This window comes from Amblyomma mixtum, chromosome 6 (genome assembly GCF_055824585.1).
Source record: "Amblyomma mixtum isolate Tamu chromosome 6, ASM5582458v1, whole genome shotgun sequence".
NCBI classification, from domain to species: domain Eukaryota; kingdom Metazoa; phylum Arthropoda; class Arachnida; order Ixodida; family Ixodidae; genus Amblyomma; species Amblyomma mixtum.
Window position 1 is genome coordinate 94360794 of NC_143017.1, and position 25876 is coordinate 94386669.

Below are 25876 nucleotides of genomic sequence, written 5' to 3' on the forward strand. Positions count from 1 at the left end.
ATATCCTGGACGTACAAGATGTGCAAAGCTTTACAGTTAACCATTCGCAATACTAAGCTGCAAACTTTCCAGCATTTTGCTATTTCTGACCGAAATGCAGGAATGTAGGTAATAGAACAGACTTATTATTCTATTGCATAATTAGGCTCTTTTTACAGAGACAGCTGTTGTAACAAAGTCGTGCGCTCGGACAGCAGGGGCAGAGGGAGTGTGCTGTCCGAGTGCACGGCCAGCTTCCCACTACTGTACTCCACACATGTTGAATAGCAAAGTGCAACTTTATTTCCAATAATGCACCGAGTGAACAGAACTCCACAATAAAACTCGACACATTGCAGCGGAATACAAAAATCACCTTAAAGTAAAACAACGAAACACGGCTGCTGCATCTACAGACTCTGATCACCAGTCTGCAACGTCGCATAGCAAAGTTTAAACAATCGATACCTTTCAGGTCACACAATACACAGGGTTACACTGCTGACGATCACTTACTTGCGCCATTTTTACTGGTCTCTTTCACGCGAGTTGACTGTGAAAAATGTACAAGCTGCCGCACACTGCTGATACATACCATTTTTGCATTCTTTCAGCACGCCAAGTCTTGGAAAAACTTGGCAGAGCTGTGTGAGCCACTAATACTGAAGGAAACGCGAGGTCATAAGCTGCATAATTTACCTGAGTCGTGTTAATTCTGCCTACCTTCATGTGGTGCCACCTCCCCTGAGATTCAGTACAGCCTACACCAGGATCAAAAGACCAAAGAATTCCAGGTTCTAACAATGATGAAGCTAGATTTCCTTACTGTACTCCAGCACCATCCTGACGGTCACCAATGTAGGCACTAAACTCTGAAAACTTTTCTGCACGCAGCTTCGCTGCACAGCAAAACACCCAGCTTCGAAACAGCCTTGCTTTCATTGTGCATACCCAAAACAACCAACACTGTTGGCACTGAATGTTAAGCTGCATCTACAAATTTCGCATACCACACAGCTGTAAGAAGCTGCCAAGACTTGGCAGGTACCGAAAAACTTCTGTAACAATAGTCAATTTCGTTCACACCCAATAACTTTGGCCACACCCGGTGACCATTTCAAGTATACCAACTGAGTTGTTCCCAGAGCCGGGTTGTTCTCACAACCGAGCTAGTGGAATATTAAATAAGAGAGGGCACATGGCCTCAGAATTCTCCAATGCAGACAGTGCACGGCACATGGGCCAAAAAAACAAAACGCATGCACACATGAAACTTCCCATGAACAAAGCGTGGTGGGGCACAGCCCTCCAATCGGCTAGCTATTCAAGGGAGCAGCAGCCAGACGCTCAATGGTGTGCCTGTATTCCAGCTCCAAATCCCTGTACTGACTCTCGAGCTGCTCAATGCGGTTCTCAGCGTTGAGGCACTGCAGAGTGGCGCGGAACTCTTCCGGTGTCATTGTCCGTTGCAGTTTCTCAACATCCGCCTTTTGTTTCTAAGAACGCCAAAAAAAAAAGAAACAGCAATTACACATCAAGTTGACACCTAACCTCCTTTATAAGGTTTATAAATTGCTTTGGAAGCAAAGTGTCCTGTCCGCATGTGTCTCTTTTGTGTCCATGTCTTTTGTGCTTCCAAAAGCATGAAGCCTTTGTGTTCGTGATAAACTCATATGTAGATTAAAAGACTGATATGTGATGTAGGGGTGTGCGAATACAGTCGCCGGCCAATTATTCGGACTCGGCGGGACCCGAAAAATGGTCCGAATAATCGAACAGTTCGAAAAATCTGTGAACTTAAAAAAGAGAACTTTTCCACGAAAAACCGGCTCTCAAAATCACGAAAATCGCTGCTTCCCATCCCATTATCTCGAATGGCAACGATGGAGAAATAACCAAACCTATCAAAGCCACTCTGACTGCGCCCGCCGATTACGTTTAAATCCAAGATGGCTTTTTTCACGGTGGTGGGGAACGAGTTGGTTGCGACAGCGATGCCCGCTCGAGTCTATATTGGGCCGAAATAATGAACTTTCAGTTGAAAAACGACCTCCACAATATTGTTGGTGTCTGTTTTAGTCCGAAAGTTCGAACTTCTAGACTCCACAAAGTCCAAAATATCGGTCGAGAAAATGTACACGTTCCTATGAGATGTGCAACGGTTCCTCAGCGAAGTCCGAAATATCGCGCAAGTCCGAATTATTCTCATTCTCGATAGCTTTCGCAGTCACCTTCTGGAGTCCGTTCGCGCGAAGTTGAGAGAATACCAGGTGATACCAGGTGATACCAGGGGGCCTCACGTCAATGCTACAGACTCTGGACGTATCTCCGAACAAGCCGTTCAAGGAGAACGTTCGGAGGCTGTATGCAGAATGGATGGCCGAAGGCCAACATGCTCCGACGCCGGGCGGCAAAATCAAGCGACCATCTGTGGAGCTACTGTGCAGCTGGATATCGGAGGCACGGAACATGATTCCCACAGACGTGGTCGTGAGAAGCGTTAAGAGAGCAGGCATTTCCAATGCCCTGGACACAACTGAAGACCACTTGGTGCCGGATGAGCAAGAAAAGCCGACGAAGCAGCGACCAGTAATGGCAGTGTCGGCACAGGACTCAGAGTAGAACTATCGAGGACGCTGTACCATCAAACGTGAGTAGAGATGGTAAAGTTGCGGGCTGCTGGCCTCGGCAAATAAAGTGCTTTTGCAGTTCGTGTCAATGTCGTCTCAACTTTTATTACGAGTCCTGCTTGAAAGTAAAGTTTTGGTATCTTTAGAATAGCTGGATTGAGAATCCCGATTCACAGCCTATTTGAATTTGCTTTTAGCACTCCAAAACATTCGTTCGAAAATTTTCCCTCCGTAAGTATTGCACCCCCTAACTTTGCATCGATTTTTCGCGGAAAAAGTGCAAGCATTATGCGAGTAAATACAGTAACCTGTGATGGAACCATGATAAACAGCTATTGCAGCACTGCTATCTCGAAAGCACTCAACCATTGCTCAGTCTTTCATAAAATACAGTTACTGCAATGCAAATGGTCTTTGGCAGTTTTGGGAGGCGGGGGAGGGGGGGTCATATGATAATTCAACTTCCGGATAACCCAAACATTTTTTTTTTGTCCGTTAAGCCTGAATTAACTGGCTTTGGCCAGATAAGACAGGATGTGGAACGTTTCAAAGCCCGCAACTTGGGAAACAGTAAATCTTGCTAAGGAAACCTGTGGCACTATGTTAGCAATGGTAGACTGAATGCGGACCTGCAGTAAGCTGTGTATGGGCACTTTAAGATGTCTGACGGCTGTTTTGGCAGAGGGCATTTGGAGAGGGACACCAGACAAAGAACTTCCTGTACCTGATAAGGGGCGTTGAGCCGGTTCTTCACTTCCAGGCGGTACTTTCGGTACTGGCTGGCGTTTGCAGTGTTTGTTGCTCGCAACCGGAGAATCTCGTACACCCTCCGTGCTTGTTTCTGGAAGAAATAGGCATAAAATGCTAAGATGTAAACACATTCATAGGCAAAACATCTTACAGGAACATTGGTTCTTACAGTGACAGAAATACATCGTGAACATACAAGGTACCCAAAGCAATGCAAGCTGACTGAAAAAACAAAGTACACAGAAGAAAATGACGTTGTATTGTTAGCAGTTGCCCTGTGCAAGCAGGAATACTTTTATTTCATAATTCCCAATTACTTTCTTTCTTTCTTTATTCAAGACATTCAGTTACAGAAATGCCTTGGGGGACGCGACAAAAGGCAATAGACATGCCTGACGGGGCCGCGCCCCCCTTGGCTGCGGCGGAAACAACATAACATAAGCACAATAATTACAAAGCAAAAGAAACATCAATACTGCATGATATGAAAGGGCATGAAAAACACAAAAATACAGGTACATAAAAACAATAAGTTGGATCAGTAGTGTGGTGTTATGAAAAACAGGGATCTATGTGCGCACGTCTTCAATCATCACAGTGAAAGTAAAGATCCGGAGTGAAGGCGAACGAAGTTATCAGCACAGCATGGTCTTTAGTTTTCATTTAAGAAAAAGTCTCTAAGTGTTCTTCTCAGTCGTTGCACCTTGGTGGCAGTAAACAGTATCTCAGCTAATTCAGGATGTGCATTAAGGAAATCCGGAATCAAATAACTTAGTTTTTGATCACCGTATGTTGTACGCGAACGGGGCCTTGGTATTAAGTTTTGTCGTAGATAATAAGGACCAGGTTGCGCATGATATTTAGTTTGAAATGTTATATCTGTTTGGTGAAGACGCGAAATTTCCAGGGCCAGTTTGTGTTTATGGAGTTTGTGAATGGGCATTATTTTATTACCTTTAAAATTAGGTGCAGTGTCCTCCGAAAGATCTAAATTGCCTATTGCTCTCACTGCTCGCTTTTGCAAAGAGAAAAGACGATCCAAATTTGTCTTAGTCGTTGTAGCCCATACTAGGAAGCAGTAACAGAAGCGTGAATGTAAAAGCGCATACAGTCGATCCCGGATATATCGAACTCGAAGGGGATCGCGAAAAAGTTCGATATATCAATAATTCTAAATATAAAATATGCCTATTAGACGCTTATTTTAAAACTGCGCAAATCTCGGACAATTTCCCGGGATCGTAGCAAGTGGGAACTTACCGATTTACTCCTCTCAAGTCCACAAAAACGAAAGCACAACTCCACGATCAGCGCGCTTTATTTCGCGAGAAAAAAGTCAGTGAGCTTTGCTTGCCTCTTCCTCTGCACCATGCAGTTCATTAAGCTGTCCTCAAGCTTGTTGATAGTATCCAAATGAGAAAGTCCAGTGCCCTCCATTGCGCCACAACAGCGACGAATGACGCTGAATGCGGATGCAAGTTCAGCCGCAGTGCATGGCGGCTGGGCCTCTTCGCACAATCTTCGTCACTGCTCGGGTCCGCTTCCTCGGTATCGATGTCAGCCACGATGTGAGCATCATAAATTAGGTGTCTGCGGGCCTGCGGCCAGCAGGGTTTCCCTCTTCCCAGCTCCTTATGGCCATTCCCATTTCCTTTCACACCCCCCACAAAGTTCCCATCAGTGACTAAGAGCGCAGCTGTCCAAGGCCAGCGCCGCGTGAACTCTTATTAGGAGAAGCCCATTTGCAGGAGCGCGCGCTAGTGGAAGAAGCCCACTTCCAGGGTGGCGCTTACTGGGAGAAGCGCACTTGCGGGGGCTCGGCATGGCACGGAGTTCGATATATCAAATATAGGGTGCACAGGAGTTCGATAAACGTAAACAAATTTCCTATACTTTTGCATGAGATTCCCAAGGGGATTCTACATCTGTTCGATATAGGCAATAATTCGATATATCCGGGTTCTATATATCCGGGATTGACTGTAGTAGATTTGCTTTTTTACAGCAGACGGAACATGGTATCTTATCTTGTTTAAAATTCCCTGAAAATTAGTTACCGTGCCTAATGCTGGCATTGAAAAGATGCCAACATGAAAGCTGCCAAAAGAAATGCACACAGCAGCATCGTCTGAAAACTGCTTAATTCTGAGTGTTTCCCTCCTTAATGCCTAAAACAGTGCACAAACACGCAAGCCAGAGATAGCAGCTGTACGAAATAACGGCGAAGTCGGCACTCCATTATTTCCTCAAAGCTACAGCAGCCACATGCAGTCATTCAAACTCTACTCCGTTTCATACTGAGCAGGCAACGCTGCCAAAGCAAGCGCGCCTGTTCGCACAGGCTAAGTCCGCCCCAAAAAGTAGTTCGCCACACAACCAAAGTGAGCACAAGCATATTTTGTTGCGACAAGCCTTAAGTGCCGTGACTGGCCCCTCCTGGGCTTCGTTTCACCTCTTGCCACATTTTCGTCCTGCGACTCATCGAGACTTCGAGAAGCAAGAACTAGATTTAGTTGTATGACGCGCGGCTGGTAGGGTAAACTGCTCTTACTCCACCTACGCCCAAAAAGTAGTTCACACTCAGTGAAATTTATAGCCAGAGGGCCCAAACACTGAGCGACTCACAGCTCCGACCGTGGTTTTCAGAGCTACCGTATAGTGCGGAATATAGGTCGAGGTTTTTTCCGAAAAATATTACCAAAAGGTAACCCCTCGACTTATATACCGGCCTTTGGCACAAACTGAATAGTCGTCTGGTCTGGCAACATGTGTGAGCCGAGGACATTTTGGCATCCGCACCGTTATCGTTTCCATGTTGACGATTCTTTCCTTCCTCTTTGTCGACCGACGCGGCTAAACGTTGACGGCGGTAATCGTTCTTGGTGTTGTAACGTATTAATTTCGCGACAGCCCGCAAAATGAGTACCGGTACTCGACGTCAGTTCACCACAGCGTTTAAAAAAAAAGTTATGGAATTCACTGAAGAGTATGGAAACATGTCCGCCCAGCGACACTTTGGCGTCTCGGAGAAGAGCGTCCGGTACTTGCGAGTGCAGAAAATCGAGCTGTCTGCCTGAAACGCGTGGAAGGCGACCTTTTGCGGGCGCCGCACGGTGCACCCTGAGCTCGAAGACAAGGTATGCGGGCATTCAAGAAATGTTGCATTAGCAACTCTTTGGACGGTACCGAGGACGACATGCTGTGGGACGCAGCCAGCACAAAGCAGTCATCTTCGGACGAGAGCTCAGACAGCTCGGACGAATGAGGAGGCAGCGAGTCTGGTGGCACCAGTGAATAAAACGAAATTTTGTGCCTCATAATTTTTATGTTGACTTTTTTGCTTCAAGGTAAGGGGGTCGACCTATATTCCACCTTGACCTATATTCCGCATTATACGGTACCACTTCGTACTATACCGCGCTGTGTTTTCATCCAAACACTGACCGAAGCTGCGAGAAGAAAAAATAACACGTGGCAGAGTCGTATCAATTCGCAAACACTACTTCTGCAGCCTCCGCAGCGTTGCCTGCCATGTGTGAAACGGATTATAGACAGCGAACCAAGCACTGCAAGAGGTGATGGGGCAGGCAATACCCCTAACCGCCTCAGGCATCTGCAAGCGTCCCCTGTGTTTGCAAGCACAGTGTTGCTCTATAGCTCGTGATTCTGCCTACCCTTCCAGCCACCTATCCCAACCAGGAGCATAACATCCAAAGCAGGCACCTCTGCACCAAACATCTGCAGGGCCTTGCAAAATTTTTAATCGCAATTTCAGTTGTTGCTAGGTTTCACTCAGCAAAGTAGGATCAGATAGGCACATACGCAGAGAAATCAAACGTCGTTACAGCGAACACGTAAAAAATCGTAGAATAGTTCAATAGAGCCGAAATTCATGATACAGTAGAATCTCGATCATACAAATCTCATGAAAAATATTCTTATCGTCGAAAATGAACATAATCCACGTGCAGAATTCACGCATATCTGTGTCTGTCAGGGTTTACATACCGTTGCACGCTTCCACTCATTGATAACGACACAACTAGCGATCACGACTGATGCATTCGTATCATCCGCAGTGGGGTTGTTCGTAACATCCCAATTTCTGCCAACTGCAGACAATGTACTCTGGCCAGGGTATTTTACGAATTCATATCATCCCAAAATTTATATCAACCAAGACTGTATTGTCGAGATTATACTGTATAAAATTCTGCCAAAATTGCACGCAAGAGCAGCACAATTTAGTCAGTGAAGGAACGGCAAGTGAGGCGACTCGTATTACTAGGGATATGGGGAGACCTTTTCCGAAGCTTTAGCGATGTTCTGATAACGACACAACTAGCGATCACGACTGATGCATTCGTATCATCCGCAGTGGGGTTGTTCGTAACATCCCAATTTCTGCCAACTGCAGACAATGTACTCTGGCCAGGGTATTTTACGAATTCATATCATCCCAAAATTTATATCAACCAAGACTGTATTGTCGAGATTATACTGTATAAAATTCTGCCAAAATTGCACGCAAGAGCAGCACAATTTAGTCAGTGAAGGAACGGCAAGTGAGGCGACTCGTATTACTAGGGATATGGGGAGACCTTTTCCGAAGCTTTAGCGATGTTCTGAAGGCACGCGTAACGATTCCGGAGACAGCAAATACCAAGCAACAGTTAGGTCGGCTTCCCCACACAGCACCGCCGCCAGCACACAAACCAAACATTAGAGTGCTTCACCACATTACAGCTGTGTCGTGGAAACTGGTACGTCAAAGCAAAAGCTACTGCCGTTTTTACCACTCCTGTGGCAGCTGACACGAGCTCAATATGGTTATTGCAAGGCTGTAACTGTCGACGGCTGCAAGAGGCGCGAACGCATGCTGACCGCCTGGCTACCAGGCCCTCGATGTGCCTGTAGTTTCCGTGCCACTGTTGGCAAGTGCGAGATTAAAACACTAGTGCAAGACAAACGCTTGCAACATAACCACCAGTCACTTGTGCACTGCGGCGAAGCCTGTTGCCTGCCATCCGGGCGGGCACCACTTGGCACCGAGTTCGATGCATCCGTTTCATGGCCAACCGCATTCGATATACCATATTATCTCACGTAATTCGCACACCCTTCTGTCTAAAATTAAGGCTTAAAAAAAAAGGATGTGCAAATCACACAGAAATTTCACGAACACATACTAAAAAATTCTATAAAGATCATAACCATAATGTGCAATGTTTACGGTATACCGTATAAATGCATGTAAGGCTTCCGTGTACGGGCCGCATCCTGGTTCCCCGAAGGAAATATTTAAAAAAAAACGATCCGTGTAAGGGCCGCACCCAAGCTTTCCATGACCCACGCGGGAATAGCGTTTGAAGTGCACGCACAGGAGCTTCCAGGTGCAGCCCATGGATGGCGCCCAAGGCCGCAGGTCATCATCGTCAACGTCGTCAACAATGCTTTCTTCCGCCGCAAGCTCCCGCTATCCATATCACCGCTTTTTATGGCTTTACTGGCGCTGAGCGCTGCAGTTCCATGCTGGATGGACAAGCACCTTAACAGTTACACGGCAGGGAGTTTGCTCTCGAACACGGCAAGCGTGCGGCAGGCAGGAAATTCGACGTGGCCGAGAAGTCGTCTGACGATGGTGCAACCAGAAGGATGCATTGCGGAACACAAGCTGCAAAAAGCGCGCTTTCCAAGGCAAGCCGTGCAATTTCCCGAACTGGAAGAACTGCTCTCCTATGTGATGGAAGTGCGGAACAAAGGCTGCGCGCTGACAACGGACATGCTGCACGACTTCCTGTGGGATGAGCAAGCACCGGAGCACAGCACCAGCTTGGAGCCGGAAGACTCCATGAGTGACAACTGCATGTAGATTAAATGTCACTCATTCTCTGATTGGTGAGGTTTTACTAAAAAAGTTTTTTTTCTGCACATCACGTGTGTGGACCGCACCCCTGAAATTGGCCCTCAAATTTGAAAAAAAGAAGTGCGGCCCTTACACGCATTTATACAGTATTGCCGTGCATATGTCGATCCCAAAAATCGCACCCCCCCCCCCCCCCTCTCCCGACCCATGTGATGCCTGACGGCACATATGTGCGCAGCTCGAAGAAATAAATGCAGAACGATACAATTGCAAAGCCAGCAGTCAGAGGCAGAGGCAGATACAAGGCGATAAAACAGCATCCTTGTACACGGCCCGGCCGAGTAGCAGCAAACAGCAGAGCCAAGGGTTCGGTAGTTTGGGATTACTGCACGACACATGCTCTGGAGGTACCAAAAGCTGGCTCTTGCAGCCGTTTGTACGACAAAACGACCGCCGGCATGAGCGAGATGGGTGAACAGCACTCAACTACGGTTTGACTATAACGTCTAGGAGCACCACGTGACAATAACAATATGTATGGATAGCCAAGAAAACATAATCTTTGGTTTCTCAATCTGAAATAAATTTCTTGCATAACTGGTAACAATCTGTCTTTGCGAGTGAATTCCAAAAAAAAAGTCAACAAAGACTGCAGAGACTGTAACCTCAGCTCCACTGGCACGTGATGCAGCAGTTTTGAACTTAGCTCTTGGTTTTCTGGATGCTCCCGCAGATTCACACCCACTTTTATCGTCCTTAGACAACCTGAAATCATCAAAATTAACTAGACTGATTTACCCCGTAATTATCCTTTCCCTAATAAACCTCCCATTTTCTTTTATTTTTGCCATGAAGGAACCATTAGCAATGAGACCCTCATGGTTCATTACTTTCATCTGCCACTTCCACTTCCTGGGCATTACACGGTGAGCCAGCATACTAAACTAACAAAAAGAAACACATACAGTAAAAGCTCGTTAATTTCGACACTGACGGGACCGCGAAAAATTGTCGAATTATCCGAATGTCGAATTATCGAATGAGCAACAAAAAAACAATGTTTGCCGCAACCTCTATTTGGCAAAGAAATCTGTTATCGTCGCCTGCTTTTTTGAGCGAATTTGAGCGACTACGATAGCTTTAACAACTGCCAGGTGCTGCACGGCACACGCACCGTCGGGGATTTGTTCACAGAAGTCCTCCTGCACGGACAAGGCTTCTGCGGCTTCTTTCACCGTGCACTTCGGCATTTGGGACAACTGCTCACAATCGTCGCCTTCCGACGAATCGAATCGTCGTTGTCAGCACCTGTCACTTATATTTTTATTATTATTATTATTTGAAAATACTGTTGGCCGTGAGGCCGTTACAGTGGTGGGGCGTGACACTTGGAAAGCAAAAAGGTTTCGACGATTATACAAAAATACAAAGTGAATCTTCATCTATACAATCATTTCTTACCGCGTAATGTTTCACTTTTTATACAGAAGCAGTGTTAATAAATATTAACTTGAAAAACAGTTATTTCACACAGAAAAGGAAAAAAAAACAACAAAAATTTCTACATTCCCGGCCTTCACCTTAGGTGAGTTGATTAGGCGTATGACACACACACACAAAAAAAAAGAAAAAAACTTTTTAGTGCGAAGTTGAGATAGCTTTTTCGAAAGTTGTTAATGTACTGGACTGTAAGAGAGATGCTGGTAAATTATTCCATTCTGCTATCGTCTTCGGAAAATAAGAATTAGCATACACATTAATGCGTGGGTTCGGGGTTTGGTAACAGTATTCATTGCTTGCTCTGAGATGTGTAAGTTGTTTTGGGACCAAGTAATGGGAGCTATTGATATTGAAGGAATTTCTTGAGAGCTGAAATAAAAATTTTAGTCTGGTTACTCGGCGACGTTCGGCTAGAGGTGGTAAATTGAGAACACATAACATCTCTGTTACAGAATCAGTACGTGCATATCTGGACAGTATGAATCGAGCTGCTCTTCTTTGCACACTTTCAAGTTTTTTTATCAAGCCACTTTCTACAGGATCCCATATAATGCAGGCATATTCTAATGTTGGTCGTACATAAGTTAAATAGGCAGCTAGCTTGGCAGACTGTGAGGCCAGTTTCAATCTTCGGAGCAAAAACCAGAGTTTCTTTTCAGCGGCTGAACAGATTTTCAGTACATGATTTTTCCAGCTTAGATCTCTAGAAATGAGGACTCCCAGGTATTTAAGTGTTTCCACTGTGGTAAGTGCGGTAGATCCTAGCGTATAACAGTACTCATGGACATGTTTGGTCCTGTTCGTGACGCGTAAGACTACTGTTTTCTCTTCGTTGATTTTCACTTTCCAGCATTGGCACCATTTTTCGACAGCTACGAGAGCATCATTAAGCGCTTTTTGATTATCTGTATTATTTATACAACAGTAGAGCAGGCAGTCGTCAGCGAAAAGTCTCACTGTTACATCTTTATCAATATGGGAAGCAATGTCGTTAATATAGATTAAAAATAAAACGGGACCCAAGACGGACCCCTGAGATACACCGGAGGTTACGTTTAATAATTCTGATTTACTACCATTGATTTCGACAAATTGAGTTCTTCCGCTTAGATAAGCTGATATCCAGTGCACGATTTTATGATTAATACCCATTAATAGTAATTTGTTAATTAAATCACTATGTTGGACCCTGTCAAAAGCCTTCGAAAGGTCAAGGCATATTGCATCGATTTGTTGCTTGTCGTTCAGAGCCTTCGCGAAGTCATTAACGGTCTCTACTAGTTGTGTTACAGTAGACAACTGTTGCCGAAAACCATGCTGATTTGAAAAAAAGCTTTTGTTGATTCAAGATGTGTATAGATTGCCTTTGATATTATGTGCTCTAGAAGTTTGCAACAAACGCAAGTTAAAGAGATTGGCCTGTAATTTTCAACTGTCTGCCGGTTCCCAGTTTTGTGTACTGGGATCATTTTAGCGGTAAGCCAGTCATTTGGGATCTGTTTCTGTTCGAGTGAGGTTTTGAATATAATAATCAGATAATGGGTTACCCATTCCGCATACCTGCGTAAAAAGGTGTTTGGTATGCTGTCCGGTCCAACAGACTTTTTACGTTTATATTTAGTACAAGAGATAACACGCCTTCATAAGTGAGCTCAATATCGGGCATTGTTGATTCTTGTATTTGTGACGACAAATTCGATGACACAGTGTTTGTTGCTGGGGTGGTAAACACAGACTGAAAAAACTTATTATGAGCGGTCGCAATCACAGAATATTACATCCTCAGTCAGCTGACAGGACACAAAGGCGAGGCGCGCAGGCACTGGGCGTTACCCACACGAAAGCAGTGCGGGGAGGAGGTGAAGCGAGCGTGGCTTCGGCCACTTATCTGTTCTTTCAGCCAGCGTCCGCTTCGCGGTTGTTGGCTGCGACGCGCGTCTTGTCTTTTCTCTTTATCTTTCCTCTGATCTTTTAACTCTCCTCTATCTGCACTAGGCAGCGGTGGTTGCTCGGCTGAGCCAGTAGGCAGGCCCGTGCAATTTCCTTTCATCCTTCTCTCAGTCGCAACAACAACAACAAGCAGCGCAGTAAACACGCTGACAAAAAGGCGCTGCCTTATGGTTAAACAACCGCGATCGTAGCTGCAAGAACACGTTGAAACTACGACACACGCCAAAACGAGACTTGCTGTGGATGACACCAACAAGACTGCTGCGACACAACAAAGCACAAAGAAAAGACGCCAGCTGCATCAGCTCGCTTCCCTCGCCCTCTCTCACGCTGGTGATGACGATGACCATACGGATGGCCTATCAGCCGTACAGTAGCGCCGCTCGTGGCAGTGTTTTTTTCTTTTTGCTCTCGGCACACCGGCTTGGCGGGCTGCGGAGTGAAGTCGAATTAACCGACGCACGGCAAAATTTGTTCGAATTAACGAGAGTTTCGCCCCATAGAATTCTATGTATAATTGTAGGGACCTCGCGTGCGCGTCGAATTATCCGATTTTCCGAATTAACGTGGGTCGAATTAACGAGCTTTCACTGTACATATGGAGAACCAAGCCCACGCACACAAATACACATGGAAGAGCCAAAAAAATTAAAAGAACCGCAGTCGTGCAAGCACCCACCTTGTTGATTTTCAGCTTCTCCTGGGCTTCTTTCCGCATCTCTTCCGAGAAACCGTTGAGCAAGTGCTCCTTGTCGAAGGAGGCAAGCTTGAGACAGTTTCTGGCATCCACAAAGTCCCTCAGCCGGGTGAAGACCTCGGAGGGGTCTTCCACTGCAGTAAAAATGACAAGGAATTCATATCAAATCACATGCACACACAGTCGCAGGAAGCAGAGTACTTTTGAGCTAGTTCGCAGAACGCAAGAAGAATCTGATGTAGCAACAACAGAGCGGCGAGCTACCTAAGCCACATCTAATCACACGCACACTTAAAAGGTTCCCAAGTTTTACACTTCCAACGAACCTCGCCAACTTTCCAAGGTAAGTAATAACAGCTGCTGACATGACTGGACTCAATAGTGCTAAGCGCAGAAAAAAGAACAGTTATTGTAACCCTTTTCCCTAACAGGCTTGCGATAACTCCAGGTCTGCTACAGCGTGTAAGTAAATAATAAGTAAACAGCGCACAAAACTGGACTCCAAACGGTCGGGCAAAGGGACCCACTCAAACAGTATGGCTACAGTGGCTTTGGTTTGGTTTGGTTTATAGGGTTTAAAGGGACACTGAGGAGAAATTGAAGTTGGCTTGTATCGACAGAATATCAGCTCCTGATTACAAAAACGCCACTCATACTGACAACAAAGCTCTTGTAACGTAGAAAAGAGCAAGAACCAAAATACAGGTATCGCCGCCACAGGCCAAACTCGCAAGTACAAGCGTGATGACGTCATAGGACAAAGCAGTGTTGCTAGAACCAATGGTTCTAGCAACTCTAGGACCCGAGAAGCCACAAATCACTGAGGCGCAGCCAATGCATGCGCAAATCTTCTTGACGTCGCCAGATGGCGCCACGTGCCCAGCAGCTATGCGCGCGCCTGAAGCATCGAGACGAATCAGCGCCTGCTCGCCAGCGGCAGGCGGGCTCCCGGTGTTCCGCTAGCGGTAACAAGGTACACGGTATGCTATAGGTGTCTATTTGCGAGAACTTCGCTGACGACTTCGAGAACAAGATCCATCGTAACGCTGGCATAACGCCAGTGCAAACGTAAGCGAAGCGATTGTAGCGACGGCCGCAATAGCCGATAGATGCCGTCAACGTGCGGCCGGCGGTAGCTTTCTTTTCGGCTGCTGCTGGGCCGCTATGCTGGCTGCCAGAAATCACGGAGTCTGCGTTACGTCATATCACGTCATGTTTCACGTCACTTAGTCCTGTGTCGTCATAGGAGAATCCCAAGTTTGAATCAGAGCGGCGGGAAAAACTTTTCAACTTCGACTCCAAATTTCTTGGAAATAAATGCATCTTTCGCTGCCGGCCAAGTGGCAACAAAGCCATGAAATGCCGAACTATCGGATTTTGCTATAAAAAAAATATTAATAGTGCTCTCCTCACTGTCCCTTTAATGTCCCAAAGCGACTCAGGCTATGAGAGACGCCGTAGTCAACTACAGTGGCTCATGGCACGTAACATGTACAACACCGGCCGCTAATCATACCTGTACCACACATAACGCGGAAATCAAGTAAGAAACGTAAGAGCCACAAAGAAATGAAAGAAGTGCGATGAGCTCACCTTTCTTTTTATAAAGGCTTAATAACTTTTTGTGGCCCTTTTCCCGGCCTCAAAACAAAGCATGGTGCATGTTCAGTAGAAGGGCAGATGGATGTGAAAGCTTAAATAATAGAATCTCTGGCCAAGCTTGAATAGTATACAATTCTAAGAATCGGTTGGATGGATAGATAATCTGATGTTAATGGAACTATGCAAAGAATTAAAAGTCGCTTGTAAATGCTTTTGCTTAGAAATGATGTTAAGAAGCATTCACATCAAGTATGAGTCTTCAGAATTGAGCCGGCAATTTATTATGAATTTTTTACATTCGCGGGCCGATTGGTGTGTTCGTAGCGACCGATTTTGAAACTAAAATCGTGAAAATAGACGCCACTGGTCCTGTGACGTCGGCAGGCCACCACACGCTGTCATTCGCTGGAGCCACGGCAGCCATGACGTCACGGGCACACTTCCAGTAGCTGTGAAAATCGCCTGCTCGTGCCGCCGCGCGAGCAAGGGCATTGCCTTCGCGCATATGGCTTCAATTTACCTCTGCCACCTCATTCTGTCGGGAGGTGGCAGGAAAGCAAAGGCGAAGAGAGACCGGAGAGACGCTGCCGACACTGCTGCTGGGGTGCTTGGTGCAACAACCGGAAGTCGCAAACCGAACGTCAGCGAATGACGTATTCATGGGCGGAGCCCAGTCCTAGAACTGTTTTCTTTATTTTTTTTCTGCTGCCCCATGTTTACGAGTTGAGGAGGAGAGGAGGAGCGTAATTTTTAATCGTCTGTAACTTCATTGTTATTGACGCTAGCTCAAAAATTCTTGTGCTGGGGTGACGAGTGATAGAATGCCTATCTCTTGTCTGCTTTACGCAACCTCAATTAATTTATTGCATAGTCCCTTTAAAATATCTGCTGAAGTAAACTAGACTAACAGCTCATTCTGGCCATGATATCATTTAGCAACCATAACTTGCAACGGCTCAAGCCAACTGCTGCAGCCAATAACTCTAGAATTAGCAAGCAGCAGCAGCTCAATCTGTTTCCCCCAAGAAACGCCACTATGCAAGCTTTTTATTCAGTCCATGGTGTTAACTGCATCACACCACAACTTGCTGACGAAAAAGACAGAATTTCCAGCCTTGTTCAGCAGTTACGGAATGCTAGCCAGCAGTTTTTTTTTTACTTGGCAAAAAAAAAATAGCCTCCAACAATAGAACTCTAGAACATAGGCCAGCAAGCACTAGCACAAAGGCACTCTCAAAGGACACGCTACCTGTAATATCCAGCACATCACTGCGGTCTTTGTAGTAGTTGTAGATTCCTTGCAGCAGCTCTGTGCCCAAGCCCATCTTCTGATATGGAGGTAGAATCAACATCTGGCTGCAAGGGGAAGGAACTCTTAACAGTGACTCTCACTACTCAGTTTCCGCAACACAAGGATGCACTTTGCACAATGACTTGAACTTATTCCAATTTTTGTGCAGCCCCTAACTATATTCAACCTTTTGTTCAGCTCAGTTACACCTACTCACTTGTAACCTATGCTCAGTCACCACCCTGAACTACTGCAGCTGACACACGGTTTGGAAATCGACCAAAGAGTAGACACATCAAATTTAAAGGACACACAGAGCTTACCAAATACTGTCTGCATGCACAAGGAGGCATACGTGCAAGTGTCAAAGGGAAACATTGTAATTAACAAACCTGATTTTATTTTGACTGTAAAGAATGCAGAGCTCAGCTTGACTGACTTTCAGAAGCTACCGTGAGCAACTTCACCATGACATATTAAATGGGGCTCAAAAACATACTTCTCCTGGACTGTGCATGCGTGAACGGCGTGCCAGGCAAAACACTGCATTCCTGACAGCCCTATACAGCACTAGAAAGGTGTTGTTGCACTTCCCCAGTTGAGGCAACTTATCAAGACCTCAACCAAGAGAAATCAACAGCAATGTTGCTGCACCAGAGTTCGCTCCGGTGCAGCAGGAGCTGACTAACGAAACTCCTATCGTCCAAAACGAACAAAATCCGTATGCGGAAACATAGGAAATGAATTCATGCAGGTCTTTTTATGGCTACCAGGAGTTATTTATGGCTGTGCACCAATTCTCACTGCTCGAGGTGTGCACCACGTGACTGCCAATCGCGCATTCATATTATCCACAATGACATAGGAGAGATTTCGGAACGACTGAATTTCTACACACTGTACACTAATTCCTCTGGTCAGGATATTTTACGTATTCTTATCATCGAAATTTTACTGCACAATTCCAAAGCATACTGAAGAATGATACACAGTGTTCCAGAGCTACTGATGTCATGAACAGTACTTACAAAAGGCACAACATGACTTACAAATTCAATCTCCCTTCCTGTACTGAGAGATCAAAGTCAACTGTCATGTGCACTAAAAGCTGCACATTTACATGGATGTCACACAACTGCCTCGCAAATCTTAAAAGATTCATATAAAGATGGTACATCAGATGTTTTGGTTTATGGGGGCTTAACGTCCCAAAGCAACCCAGGCTATGAGAGACGCCACAGTGGAGAGCTCCGGATTATTTCAACCACCTGGGGTTCTTTAATATGTACAGTCGACGACCGAAAATTCGGACGCCTGATTTTTCGGACATGCTTGATTATTCGGACTTTTTCGCGGCACCGCGACATGGCCCATAGAGCCAATGTGTAAGAGCGCTTGAAGTTTCGGACGCACCGCAACTGACCACTCGATTTTTCGGACCTCGTTCGCACTCGCCGCCAGTACCCAAGCCGCCATATAATGTGTACAGTGGAACCTCATTAATTCAGACTGCAGGAGATATCGAAAACTTGATCAAACAAAACGAAATTCAAGCTTAAAGGGAGCCTCTTGCGACGCTGAAATTCTGCGCGAGTCAGCACATTGCGCTCGCGTGTTTTCGAATTCGTACTGTCCTTGAATGTTTTCCGCCGCACGAACTTGAACCGTAGTCTGAGTTCACGGAACTCATCTGTGCCGAGTCTTTAGTCCCGAACACGGAACGCGAATATGATCGCGGAGGCTACGCGCACGCCGTGGCCTCCGCGATCGAAGCGCGCTTCGGGCGCGCCGCCGGATCTTATCGCGGCCGCGATCTGCTCCGGCGCTGCGCCGTTCGCGGAGGCCACGCGCGCGCACCGGAGCTTCCAAGTGCCGTCTATGGATGGCGCCGTGATCATTATCATCAACATTTTTCTCGGTCGCGATTTTCCGCTGTTCACATCGGCATCAGTATCGCCAGCTCCAGCCTTTCGTGGCGTGTTAGCATGCGTGTTAGCGCGTTCGCCGTGATAGTGGCTTTCGCGTGCTGCCGCCGAGCTTCACAGTTTTAGCGCGTTGGCAAGCACCTTAAGCTACACGGCTGGGAGTTAGCTCTCGAACGCGGTCGGTAAGCGTGCGGCGGGCGGGAAATTCGCCGTGGCCGAGAAGTGCGTTCGATGATGGTGCAACCAAAAGAGAAACAAAAGTTGCAAAAAGCGCGCTTTCCGAGGCAAGCCGTGCGAGTTTCCCGAACTGGAAGAAGAGCTGCTCCTCTATGTGATGGAATTTCGGAACAACGGCTACGCGTTGACAGCGGACATGCTGCGCGGCTTCTTTTGGCATGAGCGTGCACCAGAGCGCAGCACCAGCTCAGGAGTCTAAATACTTCGCGAGTGACGATTGAACGTAGAATAAATGTCGCTCATTCCCTGGTTGGTGTGTTTTTACTTCAAAAAAAAAATTTTTTTCCCATATCGCGTGTATGGGCCGCACCCCGAAAATTGGCCCTCGAATATGGAAAAAAAAAGTGCGGCCCTTATACGCGTTTATACGGTACTTCGCGCGGCGAAATATAGTCATGAGGAGCCTTAGAATGTGTGCAATAAAATTGGCCGCTTTCTCCGGCATAGTGGTAATAAGTTCGTGATTTTTTCGGTGAAATTTGATTTTCCGGACTGCCCGATTTTTCGGTCGTTTTCGCGGTCCCTAGAGAGTCCGAAAAATCGGTCGTCGACTGTATTGACATCGCACAGTACACGGGCCTCTAACATTTCGCCTCCACTGAAACGTGACTGCTGCGGCCAGGATCGAACCCGCGTCTTTTTGGTTCAGATGTAAAAGTGAGCACACCGTGGTGGGACGTACTTTGCAACCACCACAAGAAAGCCCAAAACAAGAAAACGATGATGACGGCAAAAATGCTAAGGCGGAACAGCCAACAATGCCCCCGCCAGCCAAATACCCAACCAGCATTAGTGATTAGGCCTGTAATCCTTTAGAATTGAAGGTCAATTTAAAAGCTGGCTATACTGCACATTGTTTTTAATTCCACTTTGCCTTTGCAATACAGGCTTCTTTCATTTACTCCAAGAGAGTGTTACCTCCTCCACCATTTGCACAAAACATTCTCAGCATTTAACGCTACAAATGACTCAAGCATGCCGCCATGCATGGCGCACGAAGAACAAGACTCAAGTCTCTCAGCAGGGAGAGCAGCTTCCGAAAGCAACAGATGCCGCGACGCAGTAGCAAGTGTAACGTACGAGTGGAGACTACTGCTTCTGTCTTCAGTCATCGGGCCTTACCACACATTCAGACGCTCATGCAAATATGTTTGTGTGTCAAACATCCACACATTGCAGACACTTTGAATGCCACTGAACTTACCTTATCCTCGGTCTGATGTGTGTTGGGTAGGCATAGTATTTGTACACTGTTGAGTAGCCAGCAAAGGGGTAACATGGGACTCCATCCACAACCTTTTTCTCGTGCCTGTCATCAGTGAACAAACCAGCAAAGAACAGAAAGAAAGAAAGAAAGAGAGAAAGAAGACAAGTTCATGAGTCCAGCTGGATACGATAGGGCACAAAATATCTTTTTCCCTTAATCACTGGTGCTGCATTGCAAGTTCCGGTTTCAGAGTACTTGTGGAATGACTACCATCTAGAGCAGGGGTTCTCAAACTTTCTTGCTTGGAGGAACCCCAAAAAAGCCTTCAATAAGTTCCAGGGAACCCCCCCCCCCCCCTGCTTTCACTTACCAGCAATGTTGTCGAGCGAGTGCATTTTTGCAAAGAGAGAGTTGCAAAAGTTAAATGTTTATTGCACAGATTAATACAAATACTAATGTGATGGGTGGTACTGCTTCCCTTTTGAGAGCAAGTCAAAGCGTGGCTCAGTAGCACTCAGAGCCAGTCTCATATCAGCTGCCGGGTCAGGGCAGGTGAGGGTTCTCGCGGAACACAAGAAGACAGCCCGCGGAACCCCTGTGTTCCACGGAACCCAGTTTGAGAACCGCTGATCTAGAGCATGGGTAGAGAATGAGCAGACCAGCTTCGCTGGCCACTGCACGAGAGCACTATATGCTATCGCTGCAGCCGAACACGCCTTGTGTTAAACTGCAACACAATTTCGCACTGTGCACAGCACATCGTCTTCTTCAACTATATATCCGTGCTTCGAGCTATGTGGTGCAGTGACAAAGAGAGGTGTGCTGCATGCACTGGCGTGGACAATACTGTGGCAGAAACGCAGCAAAAGGTGGCTCGAATATTGGTGGCAGCACGGAACAGTGCGGAGTGGGCGGCTTTGAGGGATTTTCCTTTACCACTCCAAAGTTTGAGTTTTACAAACACTTCTTTTTTTTCCCGCTACGTGATCTACGCAGCAGCGGTCTACTACAAAGGGCACAGCTGCATCACCATCATCATCATCACTAGAGCATAGGACGTCAGCACACATCGGGTAAATCGGCAATGACGGAAAGGTTGGAGACGCGCATAATTGGCTACCCAGGTCAGTGGACACCTCAACCGCGCTTTCAGGTATATCGCGGTGGTGTCCGCCTGCAAAAAACCGTGCTTTCGCGCAATATTTCGTGCTTAGCAATGAAAAAATGCCAGCCACTTTTTTTTTTGTTTTGGACAAGAAAATCAAGTACAAAAACTAACAGCGACACAGAACTTAAAGAAAGAAAGCAAGACAGGGTCAACTTTCTATTTAGGTTTAATGAACTTTTCCTGAGGCTTTTCAAAGCCTCATAGGGCAAATGGATCTGAAACTTGAAATATTAGGATCTCTGGTTAAGCTTGGATAGCATGCAATTCCAAGAATTCGTCAGATGCACAGATAATCTAACGTTAAAAAGTCTGTTCAAGTAGGCTAAACTTCAGGCATTCTCTGAGAGGCCATGCATCACCACCCTCTTTTTTACATGCTTTTTCAGGCAGGAGAGAACAGAAGCCTAGACACCTGGAGTTCCTTAGCACCTTTTGAAATTTGTTAGAGTCCTCCAAGGCCACAAGGTTTGAGGGGCCTCCACTTTAATGTGTAAATGGCACAACTCCAGTGACCCCAAAGAGACAACATTTTTGCATTTTGGGAAGAAAAATTCATTTTTGGTTCATTAAACCCTCTCAATACTTTCACAATGCCCCAGCCTTACGCAAGAAATAGGACAATACTCACAGAACAAAGTACTCCCACTTCTCATCGTCCGAGTCTATGTAAGAAGCAGCATCGATGAACCAGAGGATGAAGCTTTGCATGCGAGCGTGGTAGTCCAGGAAGCCGGGTGTCGTCACTCCTGCCGTGTACAGTTCGAATGTACGAGAGAGGCCTCCTGCAGGGAAGTGCGCATCAGAGGGCTCCATCAGACAGCTTCACATGCCAAGGGTGAAAACTGTCTGTGAGAAACGCCAGCCAAACTGAAGGCCGCTTCGGAGAGACACAATTGGCAAAGCTTCTTCATAGTGCACTCATATCTTCGCACGCACCCAAATCCACATCTTGCATCCAACAAAACCAGAGCACCAGAGACCAGGTATTGAGCTCGTGGTCTCATGCAAAGCAGCAAAAGTCCCAGACACATAACCTGCACAAACCATGTCGCCAGCAGGAATTTTTTTACATTAATGAAAGCTGCCGCATGCTGCAGTAGCAGAAACATCATGAGAGTTGGCCAAGTGCACAGATTGCAGCATTGGCCAAATTAAATGGAGCGAGGTACTAAGTCAAACCAGGCTTTTATACAAAGGCAAACTACCTGCTAAGCTGACGGACCACACAAACAAAACATTACGTGTTTGGCTCTTGTCATACAGCTGCACGCTCTAATCCCACACATACACAGCAAGTGACTGAACTCGAGTTTACACAGTAGGGTCAATAGCCTCACAAACGCAGAACATCCTAGTAGCCAAAATTAATCATATAGGGCCTGTTATGAACGTGACTCTAATGTCCCAAGGAGTTCCTTTTTTTTAAGCAGGTCACAACCATTAACATCATTATGTTTAAACCTTCACAACAATTTCTGTAGTTAGTGATCAGTACATTCCACAACTCAGCCACTAAGTCTGCAGAAGCACATAACAGAGGAAACAGGTGCTTTTTATGGCTATCCAATAAAGAAATTAATGCTTTTCTACCCAGACTTGATACTTTGTTCACATGTTAATCATTATATGATATGGAACTGGACAAACAACTTTACACGATACCGCACCTGCCTGTTTCTTACCTGCAGTATCTGTCAAGTTACAAAAACAAACTACTGCAGTCTGCGGAGTGTAAACTGCAGCCTTTGATGTAAAATGGTCTGCTGTAAGCTGGTAGAAAGGGCTGCACCAGTGAAGTGCCACTCCACAGTGTCATTTTAAACCACGCGGCATAAAGGAATCATCATAACTGCACCTTTTCTCCCCAGAAGCACCAACTTCAGAGCACCGTGAACGAAAGCACGAATACCCACCTTTTCCGACCTTGAAAGAGTGAAGTAATTCACCAAATGGCCGGAACGCAGGTTCTTTGGGCAGAACTGAAACAAACTCGTCGATGTTGGTGTGGACACCAGATGGCAGTTTTTCCAAGACAGCCTTGAGAACATCGTCAGCCTAAAAAACGAAAGTTGATTTCTAATGCATACCACCAACTTTTGCCGAGGGGCACACAAATGAGCATAACTCATACAATGCACAACACAATAAGAAATTGTCAATCAGCAACAAGTGCTCTACATTTGCCTCAAAGCAACCACACAAGCTGGCCCTGTTAACAAAGGCATGACATTGTGCAATGTGGCAACATACCTGGACACCATCACTTTTCCTCACATCAATCTTTTCAGCGTAGGACATGCCAAGGTACGGGGTGAGTGAGCAGGAGCCGTAGTACAGCTTGACATGCAAGTCCCGGTAGCCAAAAATACTTTCGCTGCAAGAACAAAAGAGAAAGAAAGGTTTGGTTTAGTTTATTGGGGTTTATCGTCCCAAAGCGACTCAGGCTATGAGGGACACCATAGTAAATGTCTTCGTTGCCGTCTAGGACAGTGTGGAATTGGTTTACACTGGTTTGCTACATTGCATTAAAACAAGAAATTGAACGTATTTTTGCAAAAATTACTGTACCTACGTACGCCTTTTGATGCTAGATTTGAGGCATTAAAAAGCAACTCCGCAAGTTTTTTTCAACATTTTGAGTTGATAAAGACATATTAAAGAGCAACTCTGCAGGTTTTTTTAAACATTTTGAGCTGATAAAGACATACTTTTTTAACTTCTTTGTCTTCACTACAACAAATCGCTCTCAAAAATAACATGGAGAAGTTTATAATAGTAAAAACGAGAAAACGATACCAAAACTGGGCTGCTTGAATTTTCGAAAGCGGTGCTTGCATGAAGGGATGGCATCACAAACATTACTTGCCAAATGCTATGTGTACAAGGGCTAAACCAGCAACTGCAAGCAATGACTCTGTTCTGAAACAAACCTATTATATCTTTTTTTGTTCAGCGATTGTGGAGCAAGTAACGATAGCAGGCAATGTTTCTGAGGTCACAAACGGAGGGATGTCCATAAAAATCAGCTGAACTACGCCAACTCTAAAATTAATTCACAGATACATAAAGCCCCACTGCGGCAAAATATGACAAAAAGGATTAGGAAAGAACACATGTACACTAAATATTTCAATAAAAGATGTGGGCCTCAAAAAAACTCTAGAAGTTGCTCTGAAAGTGCCATTTTTAGCAAACAAAATGGACTTTTTAATGATTGGAGGTGTGGTTTCTAATCATTTTGCATAATAAATAGCATAATGCTTAGCATGTCATTTATATACTCATGATTCATATAGCTTTGTTTTCAGCTGCTTGAGACTATTGCCTCATTGGTTCTGTTCGTGCACGGCTATCCTCATGTATGCCTGAAATGTTTTCTTTTGCTTTTCTGTTTGCATTTCACCCATTTTTGTTCCATGACGCATAGTTGCCTTGTACCTTTACCAATTTTTGTGAACTGCAATATGTTATTATCGGAACTAACTTGTTTTTGTCTGTTTTGCTGCACTTTTACTATGCTTTTTATTTCTAACCAATTTTACACAAACTTCTGTATTTGACCCCCCCTTACACAATGCCTCTCTGGAGGCCCGTAAGGTATGTGTAAATAAATAAATATCACAGTTATTTATTACTGCTGCAGTTGCCACGAGCAACCCATTGCACTTGCGAACATATGCAGTCATTGCCAGCGAGGCATTATCACTTGCATCAATGTGTATCTTGTTTTGCATTGCAGCTTGATGAATGCAATGTGCGCACATGAGGTCCTCTAACATGAAGAAATGACGTCATCCAAACAATGCCATTTCGTATTAGTCACTTTACGTTACTGCTCAAGAACTTGACTGTGCGTGCCTTCTTCAAGAGGCTAATCTCATTATTGAACAAAATGCTGCACTGCACAATGTAAATGTGCGACATGGAAGGGGCCAAGTTCAGAAGACTAGAGAGAGATGTAGCATACCGGAGACAAATACCGGTTTTACGTACGGGAGCTGCGCATGCGCAGTGGCAAGCGCGTGGCCGGTTAGAACAAGTGCACATGCGCAACAGGCGTAGGACGTAAAACCGTTATACGTCTCCGGTAATCTCCCTTACGACATAACAGTGGTGACACTCCTGGGAGCCCCTTGATTTGGACAAGTGTGCACACAAAAAATTTTCCAATAAACATTTTTTTTTTCTTTTGCCATGACCTGCGCGACTTCAAACACAAACCACTGTTTCCTCCCAGACATAACAAATACGCTAAACATGTAAGGGTACTAAAGTACAAGGGACAACAAAGAATCTTACCCCTCGCCAAAGATTTGATGTGACATTTCCGGGCGAAACGCGATGTCATCATCCTCGATATCTTTTGTTGTCATAACTGTAACCGGTCAACAAAACAGAAGTCAGCAACGATGCGACGAACAGTGACGACAGGCTCCTTACCCAGCTTGAACTGTACAACATCGTTCGCCGAAACGACGTAGGCCTCCAGGGCCTCTTTAGATAAGGAAACATCTAAAAAAAAAGTGACCAACACAATAATGTTTCGACGTATAACAGCAAATACGGCACGCTGGCAGGCAACACGTAGCGAAGCAGTAAAATCGCTGCGATGTTGACGTTCGCGACAACCGCTGTCACCAAGCGTTTATTCGCGCATCAGATTGCGCACACTGAAAACGTATGTAGAATTAGCAACTGCAGATTCCACAATAGGCGCTCTGCCAACAGCAGGCATACGTGAATACGCCGGCGCAAGCACTACAGTTGCTACAGTTGCCGAGTCTTCGGAGTCATGGGCAAGGTGGCGCTTCCCTTAAAGGTCGCTTCCGAGACTACCTCAGCGAAATGAGCAACAAGCCAAGCATTTTAAACAGCTTTCGTTACTAGACACCTGTCTTCATACGTCTTTGCGCATCGAGCTCGACGGTTCGCCGCCAAATGGCACGCTTACGGCGCCAACACGGCACATGAATACTCACCCGCCATTTTCATTGCTTGTTTTCCCGCCGAGTCACGTTGCGCGCATCCGGATATGACGTGACTCTGCTCGGTTGGAATCGGAACCAATCGCGTC

General features: G+C 45.7%; 1 protein-coding gene across 2 annotated transcripts; it reads right to left on the minus strand.

The window, feature by feature from the left end:
* Positions 1-259: 259 nt before the first annotated feature.
* Hat1 (histone acetyltransferase 1) lies at positions 260-25814 on the minus strand. 2 transcript variants are annotated; one of them, XM_089548409.1, is made up of 11 exons: positions 25782-25814; positions 25243-25314; positions 25102-25177; positions 23053-23176; positions 22716-22857; positions 21431-21584; positions 19632-19736; positions 16224-16330; positions 13355-13506; positions 3334-3450; positions 260-1475 (listed from the first exon to the last, which is right to left on the minus strand). In XM_089548409.1, the coding sequence occupies exons 1-11, from the start codon at positions 25792-25794 to the stop codon at positions 1296-1298; spliced, it is 1242 nt and encodes a 413-aa protein (XP_089404535.1). In that variant the 5' UTR covers positions 25795-25814; the 3' UTR covers positions 260-1295. The 2 variants fall into 2 exon arrangements, with proteins under 2 accessions (XP_089404535.1, XP_089404536.1); XM_089548410.1 differs by lacking the exon at positions 25782-25814 and adding an exon at positions 25694-25780.
* Between the last annotated feature and the right edge of the window lie 62 nt (positions 25815-25876).

Excerpts from the sequence above, each read along its gene's own strand:
- Hat1 (XM_089548409.1), bottom strand. Across the intron at positions 25,178-25,242 it reads TGTTGTACAGTTCAAGCTGG|TTATGACAACAAAAGATATC; the intron begins GTAAGGAGCCTG and ends GACCGGTTACAG. Across the intron at positions 19,737-21,430 it reads AAGTGGGAGTACTTTGTTCT|GCACGAGAAAAAGGTTGTGG; the intron begins GTGAGTATTGTC and ends CACTGATGACAG.